The following is an 18,007-nucleotide window of genomic DNA, read 5'->3' on the forward strand; positions in this document are numbered from 1 at the left end:
GGAATCAAGAGGGTCCCAGCTGTTGATTCTCTAAGATGTGTAGGAGTTTGCCAGGATATGAAACATAACGATATGATTCTCCTCAATGACACCAATTTTTTGTAAGGTCTGCCATGCTCATCATGCTTTTTTATAAGCAACCTGACAAATTGCAGAGCTGAGATACCAGACATGGAAGCAAGAGCCAAGGCAGAGACCCTAAGCCCCCAAACAGTCATGGAATTCAGCCTTCCACAGACTGTAGAATTGGAAGCAAAGCCTATTTAGATCTCAAGGAACATAGAAGATCCAGCTGACAGATATCTTGGTTACATTTTGATTTAAAACCTGGTCAACTTGATGAATTTCCCTTCTGAGAGTGTTTCTTCCTGTGTGGAGAAGCCCCTGATCTGGGGTCCAAGCTTGCTTATCTAATAGTTTTCCATTGAGTCCCATTGCAGAGAACGTGGCCAGATGGATCACGCTAACTCCTGTACAGCTCTAATGTTTATTAATAGACTCTGGTTTTGTGACATCTTTGCCAACTGCTGACACCGGAGTAGGCTGCACTGTGGTCAATAGGCTAGGTGGACAGCTGTCATCATCAGTGCCTGTGATCCATAGGGATACAGCAGATGACATTTTGGTGTGATCTATTTGGGAGAAGGCTGCTTTTCAGAAGAAGGTGGAAGCTTCTGGGTGGCCGAAATTCTGCTAATAGCCTTGTTCCTAGCAGGCAGAGGGAGTGCTGCTCTTTTTACTTGCACTGATGAACACAGCTGCTTTAAGAGAATGATACTGGCCCCTTAGACAGACACATGCATATGGTTGTCCTGGTTGACATCTACATAGATTTCACTGCCATTAAGAGGGGCTCTGAGGTGATAAATTAAACTTTGTTATTTGAGCAGTCATTTCTCTTTCTTTTAGGAAACCAAACAGCCTTCCTTTTCTTTTTTTTTTGTCTTTTTCGTGACCGGTACTCAGCCAGTGAGTGCACCGGCCATTCCTATGTAGGATCCGAACCCGCGGCGGGAGCGTAGCTGCGCTCCCAGCGCCTCACTCTCCTGAGTGTGCCACGGGCTCGGCTCCAGCCTTCCTTTTCAATTCCAAGCTGCCACTATGCAGTTAACTCCTGGGCAAACCTTATCACTGTAGACCTTTCTGAGCTTCTAACAAAGGCAGCCACATGACAAACAGGACTCAGCCTTTTAGAGGATCAGGATGTCCAGAAAGTAAGGGGGCTCTGCCTTCTGGAAACTTCTTTGGAGGAGGAGTTTTATAGAGGGGTGATTTTTCATTTTAGTAGAACTAAGTAAGCAGAATTAGGATTAAGAATGTAATCATTAGAACATATAATTAGGCTCTGAGCTTATAAAAATAATATTTTTAAAAAATTGATGCATTTTGCATGAAAAAAATCTTCTAGGTGGCATATGACCCACAGTTGTGAAGTTCTTCAGAGCTGTGGTTCTTGATGTAATAGTCCTCATTAGACAGAAAGGGGGTGGGATTGATACTAGGAATTATGCACAACCTAAATCCTATTTTATCTATACTCTGCCTTAAAACTAAATCAGCATCAGCAAAAACAACAACATCACACACACACACACACACACACACACACACACACACACACACACGAGATACAGATCCTGAGAGCTGTATATGTTCCCTAATGCATATGTCTCCCTGGGGGAAAAGGTCCAGAACCATTGCTCATAGTGTAAAAGTTTGAAGAAACCTCAGTTTATTGAAGGTGACACCCATATGTGGTAGATAAGGAAACTGAGGTAGAGAGGTAAGAGACTTACCCAAGGCTACTCTAGACAGAACCAAGATAGAACTCAGACACTTTACATCTCCTGGTAAAATTCATCCCGATGACAGAGTTCTTTTTTAAGATTTCACTTAATCTTCTGTCATTTAAATAGTGAATTGGGCTAGGTATATATCCAAAAGAAAGGAAATTAACATATTGAAGGGATACCTGCACTCCCACGTCTATTGTGGTTCTATTCACAATAGCCAAGATATGGCACCACTCAAGATATGTCCACCAACAGATGACTAGATAAAGAAAATGTGTTATATATACCCAATGGAACACTAGTCAGACAGAAAAAAGAATGAGATTTTGTGGCAACACTGATGAGCCTGGAGGACTGTTATGTTAAATGAAATAAGCCAGGCACAGAAAGAGAAATACCACATATTCTCACTCATATATGGAAGCAAAAAATGTTGATCTCATAGAAGTAGAGAGTAGAATAGTGGTTACTAGAAGGGACTTAAACATCAAAAGAGTTTGAACTGGGTGACCAAATCTGGACTTAATTATGTAACTCTGGAAGACATACCCAATCTTATACACTAGCCAGTAAGAGTACAGGGCAGGGAGGATAGGGAGAGGGTCGCCAGTGGATACAAAATTGCAGCTAGATAACAAGAACAAGGTCCAGTGTTCCACAGCACCGTAGGGAGGCTACAGTTAACAACAATTTACTGTATAATTTCAAATAGCTCGTAGAGAGGATTTTGAATGTTCCTAAGATAAAGAAATGAAAAATGATTGAGGTGATGGATATGCTAATTATGATATGACCATTGCACACTGTACAAATTTACCCAAATATCACATTGTACTCCATAAACATATACACTTATCATGGGTCAATTAACAAAAAATAAATTTAAAAAATTCAGAGATAGAAATAGATTAGAGGTTACCAGAAACTGGGGGGAAGGAATAATGGGAAGTTAATGCTTAATGGGTATCGAGTTTATGTTTAGGATGACAAAAAAGCTTTGGAAATAGATAGAGGGGATGGTTACACAGCACTGTGTATGTAATTCCATCGAACTGTATATTTTAAAGTGGTTAAAATGGCAAATCATATATATTTTACTGTAATAACAAATATAATAAAATAAAAAACAATTGGATCATATGAAGAAACTGAGAATACCACATCAAAAGTAATCACTAAACAGCATTTAAAACTAGCTTCCAATGTAGCATCTAGTCCTCAACTCTTAGACTCAATTGTCCCTAAATTTAAGTATTTTTTTTACTAATTCATTATGGAATGTCAAATATCTTTAATCTTCATGGTAGGCTATGTTATAAACTTGAATTTTTTGCTTTTTATAACTCATTAAAATATTGAATACTTGCTCTTCAATTTTCTGAATCTGGCAGGGGTAAACCTTGTAAACGGTTTGGGTCGAAAAGTTTAGAGAATCGTGGTCTCATGTTCAAGTAAGTGCAGTGGTGAGCTCCTCTGCTCTTGTTTCTTTCTAAAATCAGGACGTAGAACTGTCATAAACCTGTCAGATGGTAATTTGCTCATGATCAATATGTAGAGAATTGGAAAATCAAAGGTACAAATATGTAAGTGCCAGTGTACATTATGAAGACAAATGGTACATAAATGTGTTTGCTGCCTTCAGTAAGGCAAACAAGTTACAGAGATTCACAGTACTGTATTAGAATTGAAAGAGACCTAAGAAAGTGCCTGGTCCAAACTTTCCATTTAACAGATGGAGAAACTAAGGCCTAGAGGCGCAGTTACTGAAACTTTATTTCTTGGATGCTTCTATATACCAAACGCTCCAAGGCACCGGAGATACGTAGATGCACAAGTCTCACACAATCACTGCTCTCAAGGAACTGACAATCGAGTTGGGGAATCAGGCCCATACACTCCTGCAGACAGTGAGTTCTAGATGGGATGAGTGTCCAACAGAGCTAGGGGAGGATGTGGGAGGCAGTCACTAATTAAACTGGGAGAGAAAAAGGCTCCATATGAAAAGTATCAAAATGAGAGAGGAGTGAAGGCAGAGAAGGTTATTTCAGGAAGAGCGTGAGCAAAGACACGCAGCCCACCTCTCACAGGGTCTTTGACTCAGAGAGAACTCAGGGACCAGCTCCTCACGTGATTTTTAAAATTCCTTATATAGTATCCTGGAGAGATGATAATTCAACTTCTGCTGAAACATTTCCAGTGAGAGGAAACTGATTACCTCATGAGACAGAAAAGGTTTAGCTCTAACCTTTTCAGTTGGTGTCGCCTGGTATCTAGGGGTCTGTCAGATTCTATCTCTTCATTGTCGCTGATAACAGGCATAGTAATATTTGGTCTTTAACTTCCTCTCAAGGGAAAAAGAAAATGTCATGTGTTTTAGGACCTTTGACTTATAGAATGTTAGAACTGGAAGGGACCTCAGAGATCATTTAATCCAGTGATTTTTATCTTTTTGTCACTCATGGATCCCCTTTGAGAATGTGATTAAAAAAACCTATAGATCCTCTCCCCCAAAATGCATATATACTCCTGACATATAAAACACTGCTTACAGTTTCAGGGCATTTATGGAGTCCCGAAGCCCATCGCGTTTTAAGAAATCTTTTCATTCTACTGATGGGAAACTGAGGACCAGAGAAATGGAATGGCATGAAGTAGAACCATGGAAGTAAGTCCCCATGAGTCGGATGACATTGTGAGCAAAAGAGTCAGACACATGTGTCAATTCTGAAGAGAGGCGTTGACAAACTGGAGATGTTCAGGGGAGCAGGCTGCAATAGGATCAATTATAAAGCAAAAAGGACACCTGCAGTAGCAGTTTGAGTGTCATAAGCACCTTCTTTAAACATCAGAAAGTTGGTTTATGGAAAATAATTTAGACTTTTCTCTTTGGCTTCAAGGAGTAGCTTCAAGACCAAAGGGTAGAAAAGAACTTCTACCAGACAGAATCCTCCACAATGGAATGTGCTGTCTTGAGAATTCCTTGTCACTTGACTTTTTGATGACACAGAACAACCTCTTGTAGAAGGGACATAAGCATCATAAGAGTTTGAACTGGGTGACCAAATCTGGACTTAATTATGTAACTCTGGGAGACACGTTCAGTCTTATGCACTAGCCAGAAAGAAGCTCAGGTCTCCTGAGAGCATGGTAAGAAGAAAGTTCAGAGGGCCGAAACAAGTGTGAGGATGTGGAAAGCTGGCGGCATGAAGAGAAATGGGACTTAGAGAAGTAAGTGGAAGTAAATAAAATGTTGTAGGGTCTTACATAGCATCATGGCTGGTATTCAAGAATGATGGCCTGTGTGGAGTGGTGGAACAGAAGAATGAAAGCAAAAGGACATAGAAGGACATTTCAAAGGAGGGATTAACAATAAATGGTGGAAGCACTAGCAGGGAAATAAGCAGGCCAGGAGAGAGATTGTAGTGATGAGTTATAGGTTTCACCCAGTGAGTCTGAAGTGATAGTGACTACAGGTGGACATACATATGGAAATGTTCAATGGTCTGAAGTGTTGATGAGTGACAAAAGGACAGCCAGAAGGCAATTAAAGATATGGCATTAGAGTTCCAAGAGGTCAGGATGTAAAACAGATTAAGGGGCTATCTAAAGACATGAACAAATTTAAATGTTAAGAGTGGATGTTGGTAACACCAAGGTCAAGGGTTTGGGTTCCTGGACCAGCCAGCCACCAAAAAAATTTTAAAAAAGAGTGGACACATTTTCAATGGAATAAAGTACAGCATGAGCAGACATCTAAGGAGTGAGCCTTCAGGGCTGACCTCAGTGTGAGATGGTATAATTAAAAAGATGTGAGAAGGAACAGTCAGAGAATTAGAAGAGATCTGAAATTAGTGAGTAAAATAAGAATCCAGCAAAAAGGAAGCTTCAAAGAAGATGGGTAATCAACATAAACACGGCCTTATTTCAGTGTACATTCAACTGTGTGCTTTGGCAGGTAAATTACAGTGATGTTCATTTTGGTAACAACATAGGTAGTACAGTGTGAGTTATAAAGTGCTTTTAAATGAATTATAGATATTTCTTAAGTAGTGTTTTCTAAAATACATGACTACAGCTTTTCTCTCTTCTAGTTTCTCTATCAGTAAATTAGAAATCATTTTACTTTTAGTTTAATAAATTCTGTTCATATCCTCACTTTAAGGAAGGTGATTTCTGCCATCCTAACATGATAAACTGGTTAGGGTACTTTGCGGCACCATGACATGCCTGGGCCACCTAAGTCAATGATGCAGCAGCAGCAGCAGCAGCAAGGACCTAGTTTAGCATCCTGATTTTTGTGAAAATTAAACACTGACTCAGATTTTAAGAAATAACTTTAGAGAAATAGTTAAAAGAAATTAAAAATTTCTCCTCCATTTAAATATTTCTCTTGGAGATCCATACTACAACGAGTGTAAGAGGTGATAGTTAAACTATAAGAAACTTGTTTACTTCTAATCAAAGCAAAGATTGTAACTGAGAAAAAGTAAAGGAGATTAAAAATTTTCCATTTTGGCAATTTAAAAATATTATCACAAGTACATACAGCTTCCGTTTAAAAGAATTTTTAAAAATTAACTTCAGAACCTAAGAACCAAAAACAAAGAGGACCTCTCATAAGTGGGAGCTGAAAAAAAAAATTGGTAAATGGCCACAAAAAATGATTACGTTGTGTAATGTTGTATATACTAATTATCCCGATTTGAGCATCACATATTGCACACAATGGTTGATATTCAACACAGTAGCCCACAAATATGTACAATCAATTATGTTTCAATAAAAAAGAATATATTTTTGTAAAAAATAAAAACAAAGAGGACCTATCTTCCACAGTAGTAAAATTAGTTAAGATAACACCTAAAAAGGGGAGTTGAATTAGATGTTTCCTAAATCCTTTTGGCATTTTAAACAATGAAGACTTGGTGGTTTCTATAGAACTGGAAAGTGCCTAGAAACCAACTGGTCTAATTTGTCATATTACACAGATGAAGAAACTAAGGCCCAGAGAGAAATGCTGTGTTCAAGTCATCACAAGTAAATATCAGAGGCTGGGTTGAATCCAGGTCTCCTTCCACTCTACCACAACCCTTCTATTCTGCTGGGAAGGGAGTCTGGGGAAAAGGAGGACTCCACGCCCCCCCTCTTCAATAACAAAGTGGGATGAGTTTGGATCCATACACTCCATTTTATGGATCCATTTTATGTCCTTAGGAGGACATACTAAGTCAGTTGTGTTGCCTTTGTACAGTCCCACCTCATATTAAGGTAGATGTGACTTCAAAATCTGAAAACAGACTTTCACACATTAAAGTGGAGTTTATGGGCTGAGCCCGTGGCGCACTCGGGAGAGTGCGGCGCTGGGAGCGCAGCGACGCTCCCGCCGCGGGTTCGGATCCTATATAGGAATGGCCGGTGCACTCACTGGCTGAGTGCCGGTCACGAAAAAGACAAAAAAAAAAAATAAATAAAAAAATAAATAAAGTGGAGTTTATGGAAACATCAGTAGAAGGAAACACAACATTCCATCCGTTACAGAGAACATTTGCTTGCAACTCAGGATAATTTGTCATGTGAATTATCTATTCACACCTGTCACTCGCATGCAGAGAACTTTTATAAAAAGGCTGGAAAAAGAGGTGGGTAGAAGGTTTAGGTTATAGTGGATTCTTTGGCAAAACTGAAGCAAAGGGAACCTCGTTAAGAGAAGAGTACAAGATAATATTTCCTAGGATGCCATCTACTTCCCTTCAGAGTCACAGAGAATGATGCTTTTCTGTCAATCTTGTCTACTGAAGGCTGACATTATGGTTAACATTCCAGTACCCAGTAGTATTTAACTTCTCACTAAAATGATTTATCTTGCCTCTTATTATTATTTTAATGGTTGTTTATTACACTCACGCTTCCCCCTTGTGGGCAAGATATGGAAGGATTCAAGAGTTGGAAGGACTCAAGATTTGGAAACACTTCAGATACAGTCAGGAAGTTATCCTTCAAGAATCTGCCTGTTATCCACATCTTTATCATGAGAATTTTGGTCTCTGTATTTGCTAAGGCAATATGCTGCTGATATTTAAAATACTTCTACCAATACGGGGATCAAAGGAAAGGCAAACCATAGCATAATCTAAAAAATCAGTAATTTATGTGAAATAATCACAATGTGTAAAAGGCCCAAATGGCTATTTTGTACATTTTATATCATTGTCCAAAAATGTATGAAGCTCTTGAAGCAGAGACTTTACTTTTAAGTCATCATTTTTTCCCTTGGCTCTAGCCAAGGGTTTTGAATGTATAGTACGCATTCAATCAAAAATTTTTAAATAAATTACTTTATTTAGTACAAATTTGTTAAGGAATGGGTGGGGGAGAGCAAGATATTTGTACAAGTTGGTTGCTCTAATCAAATCAAAACTAGACAGATTAGTCTAGTGAAAATAGGGTAGATGTTGACATAAGTTTTATTTGGAAAGGCAGCAAGGGCGAGAAGAACAGTTATCTCTTTGTAGCTTACTCTACATAGCAGTCCTACCCCCAACTCTTGCCAAGGGTGGATTTGGCAGTGGTTTGTCCCTGGGCTGGAATATCAGGGACTAATCTGGAGGCAGAGCCACCAAGTAGAGGTTAGGCCTTCATCCTTCACTGCAGCCTCAGCCCTTTGAGGATGGAGTAGTGGGAAGAAGGGGGAAGGTGACACTGGTACAGGGATCAAAAAATTCTCTCCTGGCCACCCCGCCACCCCCAACCCACTTCCACCCTGATTCTGAGCTGTGAGCACACAATTTCCGTAGCTCCAACTTACTTGGCAGCCGCATCTTTTCTCAATTGTTCATGCTTCATAAGGAGATTTTTCCGGTCTCGGAAAGCTTTTCTGACCTTGTACCCTTTGTAGACCGCTTGGATTTTGAAAGCAGCAATGTCTTGTATAGCTGCGATGGACAGGGCACCATGCTCCAGCATGAACTGGATCACTTCATGGCGCTCACCAAGCAAAGCATAATCCAGGGGTGTGTATCTGAAGCAGGAAGAAGATTTTTTTTAAGTCTTAGAATGTACTTCATGGCACGGTTAAACTGGAGATATTATCATGCAGCCGAAGGAAACCTCAATCCCAGATGTGGAATATTTCACAGGCAAAGCCACCTTCTCTACACCAGGGTTGTTCCTTTTTCTCTGAGGGGTACAAAGCAAGGCTGAATAGGGCTGGGGGTCTGTTGCTCTGTGCTGCTAACCATGTCAGTTCCCAAGTTTTGCTTCCTGGCTCACAAATTGGGGGCTGTTAGGAACCACATGATCACTTTCCTTCTTCTCCATGTGCCAAGTAATTCCCCGTTCCTATTTGAAAAAGTACTTCAAATAATATTCTGATATATAAGCTTGAGCTCATGACTACAGATAGTTAATGCTATGAAATAAAAAAAGTATACCTCCAAATGGAGAGATTTAGTATATGGTAAGGATGGCCCTTTAAGTCACTGCAGAAAAGATGGATTATTAAAAAAATAGTGTTGGGACAACCAGATAGCCATCTGGGAAAAAGAGATTCTTATATCACATCTTATACCAAAATAAATTCTGGATGAAGCAAGGAACTAAATACAAAGAAAAGAAATCAAGAAAGTACTAGAAGAAATCATGGAAGATTTAAAAATATATATCAAAGTGGGAAGTCCTTTCTTAAACAATGATACAGAAATCATAAAAGAAGACTAATAAATCTGGCTACATAAAAATAACAAAATTTTGGAGGGCAAAACCATCAAAAACAAAGATAAACGATAGTTCCCAGAAAATAAATACTAATGGCTCCTGAACACAAAAATATGTGCAATCTCAGTATTTAAGAGAAATACAAATTAAGACTAACATGAGAAAACATTTTTCAGTGATTATTAGATTAGCAAAGATTAGAAAGGTTCGCACTGGCAAGGGTAGAGGGAGACAGGTTCTCTCATATGCTACTTTAACCTTTAGGGCAGAAAATTTGGCAATATCCATCAAAAGTATTCATATATATGCCCTCTGAGATAGTCATTTCACTTTTGGGCATTTATCCTATAGATCTGCTCTCATGTATGAAATGCTTTAAGTACAAGGGTACTCACAGAAACACAGTTTATCATAGTTAAAGAATGGAAACAACTTCAATATTCATCAACAGATTACTGGTTAAATAAAATACTGGCCATAAACATAATGAAGTCATCCATATAATGCAGCCATTACTATTGTACATGAATAAATAAGGAACAATCTCCAGGATGTCTTGTCAAATGAAGAAAAAGACAAAATTAAGAAGCAGAACAATTACTGTGGCATGTTCCATTTGAATAAAAAAAGAATATATCCCTATATGCTTAGCTATGAAAAATTTATCTCCAGAAGTTCCCCAAAGAACTGGTAACATCAATGGCTCTGGGGAGGAAACTGGTTGTCTCAGAGGCAGGAGTAGAAGGGACATTTAAATGCCCCTTTAAACTGTGTACAGTGTGTACACATCACCTTTATGATAATTATATTATTTAGAAAGGATGGGTATTATTGTCATATGGTTATATATTTGAATCTCAATTGGCTACTTTCTAGATGTGAAATTTTAGGGAAATTCCTTTTTTTAATATATATTGTTTATTTTTTGGAAATATAAAAAAATTAGATAAAAACACGTAAGAAAATAACCATCATCATATCCCCACCCTCAAAATTTACCACCATTAATATGTTGACAGATATGCTTTTCTCTTTTTAAAGAAAAATGATTACTTTGTAAAAAGTGATAAATATTTTAAGAATTCAAACAGTGCAAAAAACTACAAAAATTGAAGTAAAAAAAAAAAAAAATCCCCAAATTCCCCACCCATCAATGGTAACAATGACTGTCATTTTTAAAACAACTTACTAGATATTTCTAAGCCCCAGCTTTCCTCAGCTGTTAAACATGATAATACTTCACAGAGTTAGCGTATGAGGAAAATGAAATAATAAGTGTAAAGAGAACAGCATTGTGCTTGGCACAACAGGACATTCATTGCAGCGTGGTTTGTGATGCCATGGTTGCTTATCATAAATATTATTTCCATAGGACTTAAACTAGTATTTAAGGCTACCCAATGAGTACCACTGATGCCAATTCCTCCCTGGGTGACTGACTAGTCCAATGCAATCGGCGGTATCAGGAGGAAATAGTTAGCTAATTTATGAGGTGGAAAAAAGTGATGTTTATGTGGATGCATGATTAGACACAGAAAACCATCTGGCGATTATAGAAAAGAAATAATCTCTTCAAAACTAACCTAACAGTCACAATAAGACTTAAAAGGAAGAGTTTTGTAGTATACGGTTGGTTTAGTCACTTCAGTAAGGAAGGAGGAAGGAAGGAAGGAAGCCCCAAATGTTGAAATTAAGGAGCCCCTATTTTAGAACAGCTCAATTTGCCACTACTGGTCAGGGACCAGCAGTCCGTAGGTAGAGGTGCCTATACAAACTTTAAAACATTATTTGTAAGTAGATAGCATTTGCAAATTCAGAAGAACTTTTAACAAAATTTTAGGGCTGGCCGGTTAGCTCAGTTGGTTAGAGCATGGCGTTGTAACACCAAAGTCAAGGGTTCAGATCCCTGTTGCCACCAGCTGGCAAAAAACAAAAACAAAAACAAAATTTTACCATATTTTCTAAAATGTCTTTTATGACTGTACTTTCTCTAATGGAAAAAATTATCATAGAGTAATCAAACCACACAATAGTAGTGGTAAATTGAATTTTAGAGGTCATTTAGTGTACTACCTTCATTTGATAAATGAATAAACAGACTCACCCAAAAAGGTTAAGCAACTTGCTAAAGCTTATGGAACTAGTTTCTACAGAATGTAGACTAGAACTAAGAACACATGACTCCCAGTTCAGTAATCCTTCCACAACACATATATCAATTACTGAATATGTTCCTGGTAGAATAAAAGTGCTTCTAAAATCAATGTGCAGATAACATATTTATTTAGTAAGTTTGATAATTTTTTCTCTAATTGTTAATATGTAGTGTCCTTCACATAATATATAAGCAGGAATATCAAAATCTGGTTTATGACCCAAAAGGCCCAAACTATCCCTTTACTTACAAATATGACAAAAGGAAATAACATGTAGCATAATATACCCTAAAGAATGATGAACTGGGAGTCAGGGGACCTGTGTGACCCTGGGCATTTTCTTAACTTCTCCAAGCTTCTCATCTGTAAAAGGGGAAAGGAAAGAGGGAAGAACAACTAGATCTCTCAGGCTGCTTCTGCATTAAAAATTGCATCTTAAATATTTTATTATGAAAAAATTGTATTTTTATTATGAAAAATTTCAAGCAAAAGTAAAGAGAATAGTTAACCACCTATACACTCATCACCCATATTTAACAATTAGCAAGATTTTTTGCTACATTTGTTTCATCCACTCCCTTCCTTTTTATTTTTGCTATAGTTTTTTTTTTTTTTTTTTTTTTTTTATTCAGATTAACAATCTTTTTATTATTTTATTGAAATTTGCTATAGTTTTTAAAGCAAATATCAGAACTACTCTCATTTCATCTCTATGCATGTCAGTATTCATCTATAAATAATATGGGCATAGTCATAATGTCATTATTATAGTAATAAAATTAACAGGATTTCCTCAGTAAAATCTCATGCCCACTCCATAAGCAAATTTACCTAATTTTCTCAGAAATGTCTTTTTTACAGTTGGTTTATTCAAATTAGGATTCTCAGTCAATTTTTGATTCAAAGAGACACACTCTAAGTATCTAGAAAGGTTTTAAGATTAAAGTCGTAAGCGACTGACCACATTGTGATTATTACTATCGAATCGTTCTTCATCCCAAAGTCAATTTAGAAACATTCAAGTACTGTAAATATTCCCATCGATGTTAGAATGTGGCTGTCAGATAGTTATTGACTGAAAGCCAGCAGACGTTGGCAAAAATTATGTCTATACCGTGTACATCAATGGATACTGTCAATGCATGAGAAGTAAGAATTAGCACTACATTGATGGTAACCAGCCAAGAAACAATGTAGACAAAGACAAGAGATAAGATACAATTGGACTTGCCATGTGGGAATGGTCTGATGGAATGAGTAGAATGCCTAAACCGGAAATGTCAATAAACATAATAGGGAGTGCTAAGTTCTGACATGTGTACATCAAGGTGCACTGCTGATGAAACATTAACAGAGACTGAGATATTGCCACCGTCTCTTTTTATCTATAGATTGGCAAGTACAGTTAGGAGGATTTTTCTTTTGTTCTTTTGGTCTGTGATTAACATATTCCAGGGGGCAGTAAGCACCTTAATTCATGCAGTTACTAGGTTTGAAATTCAAGGCTTAGCACATAAATGAGAATTGAATTACAAAAACTACATTTTTATTTATTCTTTAAAATACATATTTTTTGCTGATTCCTTAAAAAACAGTCAGGCAGTAAATGCTGTCATATAGAATAAGTTCTTTATAGAAAGAAGTCATCACTAATTCTTAGGATTCTTAATCTTTCCTCTCTGCTTTTATTTTTGAGTTTCAAAGGAAGACATCTTTCAGCTCTCTTACTAATGAGGAAAGGTTCTGAATGAAGTGGAAACGGGGCTGGTTGTAGAAAGGAGGAGCGTGTTTCCTCCGAGACAGCTGGCCTAGAGAAATCCCTCCTTCTCTATAAAGTTTCTCACCTGCTAACAGAAAGAAGGAACTGGCGGTGGCCAAGAGGATGAGGATGGTGTCATAGCAGGGGCCACTTTAGTTAGAGCATCCCTGAACAGTGAAAACAAACACGCAGGCCTGGGCTGGAGAGAGCTCAGGTATGGAAGTCTGATCTTGACCTTTGTTGTTACCTACAAATTACTAGAATCTTCCTAGATCCAAGACCACCAAGAATCCTGCTCAGACTTTACTTCAGGTCTGGGTCCTCGGGCAGCAACCCCTGCATAACCCTGTGGACCTTACATTATTCAAGAAATCTGTATTTAGATTAAACCCTGAACTTTCATCTTAGCTTCTCCTTATGTTTTTACACTACTTAGTGGCACCTCTTTGTCCACAAACTGATAATATCCTCTCTGTCAAGTGAAACCTTTTGAATATATAACACATTCTACTGGCCTAACCAAATTCCTGTTCCTGGTCAATTAGAACTTCACTGACCTTATACTAGCCACAAGCCAGAAGGTGGCCTAAAGTTTCCTTATCTGCAAAACATGAGCTAAGTAATATGTGAAGTTCTGAACAGCCATAAAATCTGATAATTCTAAATCAACATTGCACAGTACTTTTGCTCCTTTCTTCTGGTTCAAGATTCCTTAGTGTAATGTTTCCGTATGACTACACTTATTATTTCTGAACCAATATCCAAACTCAAGATGTTTTTAATCTGGGAGAAAGGATGTGAGATGAACAACAGTACACTAGTTTTTATCAACTGCTTACCTCTCTTCATTATTTTCCATCTGATTAGGGAAAGCAGCAAAGTCTAGCAGTAATTTAATGGCGTCAAGGTATCCATTGTTACAGGACCAGTGCAAAGCTGTTCTTCCCTACAAGCATGAACGATAATTAAGAACATCTGAAGTAAGTGTTTTTGGACATGTGGCTATTTATGCTAACTCAAAGATATAAACAATTCTCTCCCCAAATTGCTTAATTACAAAAAGGGAAAATATTAAGTGGAGAAAACATATAGCATATTAACCGAGTGACCATAAGTAATACTATGTTAAGGACATCATATGCCTCCAGAGCTGATACCCTGAGAAGGAAATATCATTTATGTAACATCCGAACCAAGAATGTGAAACCTGAATTTAATTATGAGGATACAAAAGACAAACCCAAATCAAATCAAGGTTTGTAAAATAAATGGCCTGTATTCTTAAAAATTTCAGTGTCATAAGAGTTAATGAAAGCATGAAGCATCGCTAGAGATAAAGAGGAATATTTCATAGTGTTAAAGGAGTCAAAGAGAAAGATATCACAATCCTAAATCTGTATACATCTCATAACACAGCTTCTAAATATATAAGGCAAAAACTGACAGACTTAAAAAGGGAGATAGTCAAATTCATGATCATAGTGGGAGATTTTAACCTATCCACTATAATAGTTGATAGAATGAACAGACAAAAGAGCAGCAAAGGGATAGCAGACCTAAGCAACACAATTATTAAATATGCCCTAAGTGATATATACAGAAAGTTGCAACCAATAAACAATGGCAGAATTAGTACTCCACGTGTACACAGAACATTAACCAAAATCAATCATATGCTGGGCATAAAAAAGGCTCAAAAGAATAATGTGCTCCCCTGCAAAGATGTCCACATCCTATTCCCTGGCACTTGTGAATATGTTATGTTACATGGAAAGGGGGAATTAAGGTTGTGGATAAAATTAAGGCTGCTAATCAGCTGATCTTGAGATGGGGAGATGAGCCTGGATTATCTGAATAGGCCTGATGTAACACCAAAGGCCCTTATAAGGGAAAGAGGGAGGTAGCAAGGTGAGTGGCAGAGCAATACAGTGTGAGAATGTTTCAACCAGCAATTGCTGGCTTTGAAGATAGAGGAATGGGGCCATGAACAAAGGAATGTTCATGGAAGCCTCCAGAAGCTCGAAAAGTCAAGGAATGGTTCTCCCCTGGAGAACAAACATTCAACCCACACCAAATATATAAAAGTATACAATACATCAAAAGTAGGCCTTACTCCAGGAATGCAAAGATGGTTTAACATTTGAAAAAAAATTAATGTAATTTCACCATATTAACATAAAACAGGACAAAATTAATACATCTTGTTGACAGATGTATAAACAATATTTGGGAAAAACCTAATTGTGATTTTTAAAAACTCTTAGCAGTCAGAAATACAAGGGGACCTATAGCAAACATCGCACCCAATGGTAAAATATTGAAAGCTTGCCCTCTGAGAGCCAGAATGAGTTAAGGATGCCAACTATTACCAATTCTGTTCAACATTGTGTTGGAGGTCCTAGCTAATCCAATAAGGCAAGACAAAGAAATGAAAAGGCATAAGGATTGGAAGTGAAGAAATAAAAATATCATCCATAGATGACATGATTATTAATGTAGATAACCTAAAACTATACACATAAAAACTGACAGAACTGGAAAGTAGCTTAATATACTACTTACGTAAGAAATTGGCAACTTGGTAAAATATAAAAAGTCATAAATGCTTAATGACATTCTTCTGAGACTATCCTTATGGCCCAGCATATGACTGATTTTGATAAATGTCTGTGTACATTTGAAAAGAGTACTAATTCTGCCTTTCTTGGTTGGTTGAAACTTTCTATATATATCAGGGCATATTTAAAAATTGTGTTGCATAGGTCTGCTATCTTTTTACTGCTCTTTTGTCTGTTCTATCAACAATTATAAAAGATGGGTTAAAATCTCCCACTATGATCAGGAATTTGACTATCTCCCCTTTTAAATTCGTCAGTTTTTGCCCTATTTATTTAGAAGCTGTGTTATTAGGTGTATACAGATTTAGGATTGTGATATCTTTCTCTTTGACTCCTTTAACACTATGAAATATTCCTCCTTATTACCTCTAGTAATGCTTCATGCATTCTTATGACATAGCAATACAAATTATAAAAAATGCATTCCTAATAACATAAGGATAAGGACCATATTTTACATATTTTTCATTATGTCACTTTCACATATTGTGACAATATTGATAAATATTTGTTGAATGAGTTAAAAGGAAATATATTTTCTGACTTGGGAAACATAATTAATATGCTAATATTTTTAAAGAGTTAAAATAATTAAAGTGGCCAAAAAAAGTAAATACTGGCTAAATTGAGAGAAATTGGTACATTACTACATAGGGAAGTATAGATTAACCTATATCTTTTAGAAATCATTTTGGCAGTATATATCACAGCATAATCACATTCATATACCGTTTGCTGCTTTGATTCAAAATCTCAGGGGGAATTCTTCTAAGAAAATGACCCGAAAGAAAAAAATTAAATGCACAAAGATTACTGCAACAGTATAATAATGAAAAAGTGTCCAGCAAAAGGATACTTAATAGGACAATTTAATTCTAAAATTTGGGTTAAAGGCATAGATTGGATCCTGGCTCCCCAACCCTCCACTATTATCACCTTAGGGTGATTACTTAAACTACATGAGCTTCAATTTCCATATCACTAAAATGGGAATAATAATAGTAAATACCTTACAGGGTTGCTGTGAGGACTGAATGAGCTATTAAACATAAAGTTCTTAGAACTTTGGAATATTAATCACTCATGATTATGAAAAAGATTATATATCAAGTGAGATAATCTTGGTGATAATTTTAAGTAAAACAAAAATTGTTTGTAACATCATATAATATATATTTATATACATATACATACGTACCTACATATGGCATGTATATATATTTTATAAAATTTATAAAATTACTCTTAGTCTATATTATGACTATGTTAAATTATAAATAGATATAGACAAGGAAGGGAAGGAAACATAGACAAATAAAAATCATAATTAACAGATGGATTTGTGGGTAATTTCTTCATTTGGTAAATTGTTGTTTTACTTCAGTTTACAACAAAGAAGAAATACTTCAAACACTTTGGAGCAAACTTATAGAAAAGACCCAGAATTGCTACCTCTTTGTCTTGAATGTTAGGGTCTGCATTATTTTCCATGAGCACTGCCATGCAGTTGATATATCCTCCATATGCAGCACACTGCAAAGGGGTTCTTCCTGCATAATCTTGCACATTTGGATTGATCTTATTTTCTATCAATATCTGGCAAACATCAGCATTTCCTCCCAGAGCTGCCCAATGTAGAAGAGAATGTCCATCTTGGTCAACTAGATCTACCCTTGCTCCACCTAGAAAAGCATAATAATAATGAAAACGTCTAATATAGATAGTATTTATCAAAAAGAATAGAAGTTTTAAAATATAACAGTCCCTTAAATGCTTTACTCTAATCAAAATGCTTCCACATACACTGTCTTCTTCAGATTTTTACAAAAAACCTGTAAGTTGGTCAGGGAAGGAATCACTCCTTTTTGCATTAAATGAAACTGAGGATCAGGCAGGTGAAGTGACTTTTCCAAAATCAAACAACTCCCAACAGGTGGAGCTAGGAGAGAACTTGGCTTTCCCGATGCC

At 36.8% G+C, this 18,007-nt stretch overlaps 1 protein-coding gene across 6 annotated transcripts in view; it reads right to left on the minus strand.

Annotated features, from left to right (window-relative positions):
- INVS (inversin) overlaps nucleotides 1–18,007 on the minus strand; it is a 150,480-nt gene that overhangs the window by 18,300 nt on the left and 114,173 nt on the right. For all 6 annotated transcript variants that reach the window (XM_063082257.1, XM_063082256.1, XM_063082258.1 and 3 more), the window contains 3 exons: nucleotides 17,492–17,721; nucleotides 14,261–14,367; nucleotides 8,599–8,811 (listed from right to left, as the gene is read on the minus strand). In XM_063082257.1, the coding sequence (XP_062938327.1) occupies nucleotides 8,599–8,811; nucleotides 14,261–14,367; nucleotides 17,492–17,721 (550 nt within the window). The remainder of the gene's footprint in view (nucleotides 1–8,598; nucleotides 8,812–14,260; nucleotides 14,368–17,491; nucleotides 17,722–18,007) is intronic.

This window comes from Cynocephalus volans, chromosome 17 (assembly GCF_027409185.1).
Source record: "Cynocephalus volans isolate mCynVol1 chromosome 17, mCynVol1.pri, whole genome shotgun sequence".
NCBI lineage: Eukaryota > Metazoa > Chordata > Mammalia > Dermoptera > Cynocephalidae > Cynocephalus > Cynocephalus volans.